Source organism: Dufourea novaeangliae, unplaced genomic scaffold, assembly GCF_001272555.1.
Source record: "Dufourea novaeangliae isolate 0120121106 unplaced genomic scaffold, ASM127255v1 scaffold295, whole genome shotgun sequence".
In the NCBI taxonomy this organism is placed as follows: Eukaryota; Metazoa; Arthropoda; class Insecta; order Hymenoptera; family Halictidae; genus Dufourea; species Dufourea novaeangliae.
Genome location: NW_015374168.1, coordinates 64,157 through 70,191, shown reverse-complemented (window position 1 = coordinate 70,191; position 6,035 = coordinate 64,157). Strand labels below are relative to the sequence as shown.

At 30.1% G+C, this 6,035-nt stretch overlaps 1 protein-coding gene across 2 annotated transcripts; it reads left to right on the top strand.

Annotated features, from left to right (window-relative positions):
* LOC107192026 (cytoplasmic dynein 1 light intermediate chain 2) lies at positions 1-3,963 on the top strand. 2 transcript variants are annotated; one of them, XM_015581202.1, is made up of 10 exons: positions 1-89; positions 271-344; positions 1,206-1,322; positions 1,406-1,636; positions 1,763-1,973; positions 2,067-2,255; positions 2,342-2,456; positions 2,546-2,686; positions 3,416-3,569; positions 3,658-3,963. In XM_015581202.1, the coding sequence occupies exons 1-10, from the start codon at positions 1-3 to the stop codon at positions 3,771-3,773; spliced, it is 1,437 nt and encodes a 478-aa protein (XP_015436688.1). In that variant the 3' UTR covers positions 3,774-3,963. The 2 variants fall into 2 exon arrangements, with proteins under 2 accessions (XP_015436688.1, XP_015436689.1); XM_015581203.1 differs by having other exon boundaries at positions 8-89; positions 2,546-2,662.
* The last annotated feature ends 2,072 nt before the right edge of the window (positions 3,964-6,035 follow it).

The following is a 6,035-nucleotide window of genomic DNA, read 5'->3' as shown; positions in this document are numbered from 1 at the left end:
ATGGCAGCAACGGCGATTGGTATGATGTTGCAAAGCAATGGATTTCAGTCAAAGAAGAAAGAAGATGCAGAGAATAAAGAAAATTTGTGGTAAAATTTACGTCTATAAACATTTCAATATAGGATAAACTTTTATTTATAAGTAATCATAACTCATAAATGTTTAGACATTTTCTTTGTATGCCACATATCGCAAACGAAAGAATTAGTCATTTTCAGGATCGTGGTTAGAATTTTTAATTACAATGTCATTTTGATTTATGTTTTGTAGGTCCTCTATCTTGGCTGAAGTACAAAATAGTGGCAACAACAAATTACCATCAAACAAGAACATTCTTGTGCTAGGTAAATTTGAATTCTCTGATTCCTTAATTAATGAAATTTCAATGTAACATATGTGTGTATAAACGTGTGAATATTGTGTGCTATTTAATGGAGTTAAAGTTTTTGTTGATAATATGTTAGTCATTTCAGTGAGTGGCTCTGTTGGCACACAGAGAAAAACATACATTGCTTATAATCTATAAAAATATATATTTCAATAATATTTTCTCCTGTAACTTGAGTTAAAATTGTAAGACTTTGTATGAAATTATGAAATAATTAAAAATGTATCAATGGCAGTTTTGGCTATTCGTGTTGCAATGTTTTGAATTTCAATATATTTTTTAGTTATATATGTCCTGTATTTGGTGGGAAATCAATAATCTCAACCTTTTATGTATGAGTAAGATGAGTTTTCTACAAATTTGAATATGTTTCCGTACACATTTAACTAATTTAAAGGATCCATAAATCTTGACGAAGATTTGTTCTAACATGTTATTTTTAAGTAAATATTTTAAATTTAAGGAAGCATAGCTATAAATTTTATAATAATGTGTTATTTTAAATTTAATACATACAGGGTTAACAAAAAGTCAATTATTTTACTCAGTTTTTGTTCTGATATTTCTGTTTTTCTTTATGTACAAATTCTAAATCAGCCTTCACTTTTTGTTTTCAGTTATAGAAAATGTTGCTCTAATGTATTTTTTGCTGGATAAAAGAATATTTAGATAAATAATGTTATCCTGGTCTGTGTCAAGTTTTTCTATGTTTTGTATGTTATTACAAACGTTTTGTACATTAGTGAGAAAAATTATTCAATTTTAAATGTGTCTTTCACTCACTTATATAATTAATAAACGATTACTTTTTCTTCAGGTGATAATGAAAGTGGAAAGACAACACTTATCGCTAAATTGCAAGGTGTAGAGGATCCTAAAAAGGGTTCTGGTTTAGAGTTTGCATACATCGATGTGAGAGATGACTATAGAGACGGTAATAATTATTTAAAATTAATAGTATGTCTTTCTGTAAGTAAGGTCCCTGTTATAAATTTAATAAAAAACAATCTTCTCTAGACCAAACAAGGTTATCTGTGTGGATATTGGATGGTGATCCTGGGCATGCAAATCTTTTCAGATTTGCATTAAATGGAGAGAGATTTCCACATACACTTGTTATGTTAGTAGCTGCAATGACAACACCATGGGATGTTCTCGATCAACTTCAATCGTGGGCTGCACTTCTAGGAGATCATATTGATAAATTACCTTTAGACAATGATACTAGACAACGGTGCAGGCAACTTAGTAAGTAATTTTTCTTACTATATGTTCTTATGTACATGTTCCGATTCTATAACTTTTGGTTTTTAATGGTATAACCCTAATTGAACTGTATTCTAAGATCTAACGATGTGTTCTTTATACACTTAGATGTGAAAAAATGGCAAGATTATACAGAACCTGGAGATGAATTAGATCCTGGTAGTCCTCTAAGACGTACTAGTCGTAATCTTGATGATGAAACAATTGATAATTTACCATTACCAGAAGGAGTACTTACAACAAATTTAGGTCTAGATGTTGTTGTTGTTATTACCAAAACTGATTATATGTCTACTCTTGAAAAAGAACACGACTACAAGTAAGGCTGTGATATGCACAAATTATTAAAAATAATGTTAACAAATTAATTTAATTGGATTATTAATTTTTATTAATAATAACACTTTTATAGAGATGAACATTTCGATTTTATGCAACAGTGGATAAGGCGATTTTGTTTGCAATATGGTGCAGGATTATTTTATACATCAGCAAAAGAAGACAAAAACTGTGATTTACTGTATAAGTATCTTACACATAGAATTTATTCACTACCATTCAGAACACCTGCCTTGGTTGTTGAAAAAGATGCAGTTCTCATGTTTGTACATTCTTTTATCTGACTTCTTATATAAGTTGTTAAAAATCTATAAATCAAAACATGTGTTTAACATTATTTAATTATAGCCCAGCTGGTTGGGATAATATGAAAAAGATTAGTATTCTTCATGAAAATTTGCAATCAATGAAACCAGATGATTATTATAGAGATGTTATTGCGCAACCACCAACTAATAGAAGAGTGGGTATATATACCTTAATTAAGTTAATCTAAAGAAGATTATAAGAGAGAAAATGCTAAGTTTATTACAATGTATTATTGTTAAATAGTGTGTAACTAGAGAAGTAGAAGTGCAAGCAGAAGAAGAACAAGCTTTCTTAGCAAAACAACAAGCTGAATTGTCGGGTCTAAAAGATCCAACCCGATCTCCAACACTCAGAAATCAGGCAAGCACTGGACCGGTTATTCAGGTTACACCATTTATAATTAGAGCATGTTTCTCATTTTACGTGCAGTTAATTAATAATCATTTAGTGTTGAATAATAACAATGTCTTTGTGACTAATGTATAGAGCAGCAGTATTACATGTCCAATTACCGTCTCCACATTCTGTAACAAATAACGCTCATGTGCATTAAAAGTATTTGATTCTGAAATTTTTAGTACCCTAAAAATATCTGGTTATAATCTTAATTAACTTTTTAAGCGAATGTGGCTTTTTATATTATAGGATTTATAGTTACAATATTCAAATTTCATGGTTACTTCTTTTCTGTTCATTTTCGTACATGTTATTAATTCATCTCGATGTATCTGCATTGCCTAGTGTTTATATTTTCGTAGGTTTTGGTTGATTGTTTCCAACCATACAGAAATATAATGGTTCTACGATAAATTATATGTCCCCCTAAATTTGATAATATATGCAGATAGTTTTGTATATTTGTAAAAGTGGTACGTGCATATTTAATTAGACACAAAGTATATAGAAAACATATTTTCATACATCATTTTTTGTTTGATCAATAGCACTGTAAATTTAAAGTGTATGTTTCATTCTTCAGTAATCTACCCTATCATCGCTAAATGGTTTTTTACAGTTAATATCTGAAAGCATGTTCTAATCAATGTGGTATGATCTGCCATGGATTTATGATAGGATAGTTCATTTGGCAAAAACTAAATATTTTTCATGTAGGTGGCTTCACCAAATAAGAAATTAGATGCCAAAGCTACTGGGACCACACAATCCGGAGAAGGAGTTTTAGCTAACTTTTTCAATTCACTTCTCCACAAGAAGACTGGATCGCCTGGTTCGCCAGGTAGTGTGGGCACGAGTCCAGTAAAAATGGGTAAATATCATCTAGTTTAATATACCATGACGTTAATAAAATATGTAACTTAAAAGTTTATAATTTTGTATTCATTTTTTTATGTTAGACTCTCCTCCAGTAGATAAAGCGGCCGTATGTAACGATGCAGCTGTGGAATTAGACCGTCTTGCTAGAACAAAGAAAATTTCTCCTCCCAATTTAAATTCATCTTCTGAATGTTAAAGGAAACGCACTTTCTTTGCGACCTATATATTAAATTTTAAATTTCATGTATTTCTCCGAGTATTCCAGTCGTATCTCAGATACAATTAACCAGGCTTGTGTTTTACAGAGTTGAATTGATGGTTACACATTCATCAAATGTGTTTGGTGCACGCATTAATTCGCAGTAGCTTTTTAATTTAACATTTTGTGGGTTAATTGGTAGCTTTGTTTGTAATTATTTCAATATATTCTACACAAAAAATATTCGCATTATCATAAATTAAAAGAAATAACGGTTGCTTTTGAAGCAACAATTGATACATACGTTATATAAGGCTTAAAATGTCTAGCGGAGTTCGATAACTTGATTAATTTATAAGTGGAAGCATAATTACCCAAACTGAAAATTTATTAGATAACCGTTTTTTCCTTCTTTGAGATGTTACTTTTTTAAAGTTATAGTTAATTGTATTGAGTACATTAATTGATAAAATTAATTATTTATAACGGATGGATAATAACACTTTTAATATTACCATTGTTAAAATAATCTAATTTATAATGGGTCGCAAAGAATTAGAACTTGATTGACCAAGAACTGTATAATGCAATTATTAAAGACGAGTATAAAGCAGAGAAAAACTACACGTATAATAATGTGTCATACAATTTGTCAACAGCCTTACTAGTTGTGTTTGACTAAATATGAATACTGATACGAAATAACAGTTAGAGAATTATTAATTTAATGTAATTAAATATTTAATATAATATTATATTCTAATTCTGCTTACGCACATGTCCTTAAACCTTGTTAGAGTAAATTATTTAACGGTCACCCAAACATGAGACTTTCGTACTCTTAAAAGCAAAATGCGTACTTTTATTGTATCTTCGCTTGTGTTTGGTCTAATTTATAGAGTGCCGTTATTATCGGAAATGAGTCATACGAATGCGTGAGATAGAATTTTATACGAGTTGTTAATAGATTTAAGCGCGCGCGATTTCTTTACCAAAGACGCGGGATTGTCTTTGGCTTTAAGAATCTAACGCAGATTGAAATTGGAGTGCATGTTTGTAGAAAGGGAGAGAGAGAGAGAGAGAGAGAGAGAGAGAGAGAGAGAATGAAAGTTTAACAAGTTGTAATTTCTTTGTCAAATTTTGAAAATATTTTATGTAAAGTGAAGAAATATCCGTACATTCAGTTACGATAAATGTGGCTTTCTGTATATGAAATAATTCAAATTCTTAATAAAAAATAAACAATTTTTCATAAATGCAAGTTGTTTTTATTATAACGACACTCTAACACATTAATTTTTAATGTATACGTGCGTTACGAAAAGTAGCACGTTCCATTTGTCTTACGAAGACTAGCACTTCGGACTTTCTGACTACCAAAAACAGCACGTTTCGATTGTGGTCTTGAAAAGTAGCATGTTTCACTTATAGCGACGATCTACGAAGACTGGCATGTTGTACTTTTTCCCTACGAAAACTAGCACATTTCGGTAGTCTATCGCGAAAAGTAGCACGGTTTGCTTCTAGTCGCGAAAAGTAGCACGTTTCAATTCTAGCTACGAAAACCATCACATTAACTAGGTTACCTAGCATTCTACTGCAAAAATAAAAAGGTAAACGTTTCTTTTTAATGAAATAAACGTTTTTCATCCTTTGAATCTGGGCGACGTATATGCATGTTTCGTATATTTTGTTCAAAATTCTCCGGATTCAAAGGGTTAATGAAAGAAATAAAACAACCAAATATAAACAAACAATCTAATTTATTTAAGTAACAATATTATTATAAAATTGAATAATGTTTGTTGGGATAAGACCTTTACTTATCATAGCTAATAAATTTTGCTTTTTCTTTAAAGACAATTCAATTTTTGTATTATAGGCATTTTGTAACTGATAGTTCATAATGTCCTTTCTTCACATGTACCGTTTCAAAATATTAATTTCTCTACTATTTTCATTGAAACCATATTTCACATTAATTTAATTCCCATCTGGGCATACCCGAATCTCTCGAATTGAAGCGATTTTAACAGAAGACCAGTTAAATTTTTTTGATAAGTCTTTAAAATCGAATATATCTGCCTGCAACTTTTCCTTAACTATGTATGGATTATGAATTTTACAGTCCTTCATAAATCTACACCAGTCATCTTCTGTATGTACAGATTTGTGTTTGAATCGACATCATTTTGTATATGGCCAACTTCTAAAAATCTAAAAAAATCTGGATGTTAAAATGATGCAAAAATGTAAATA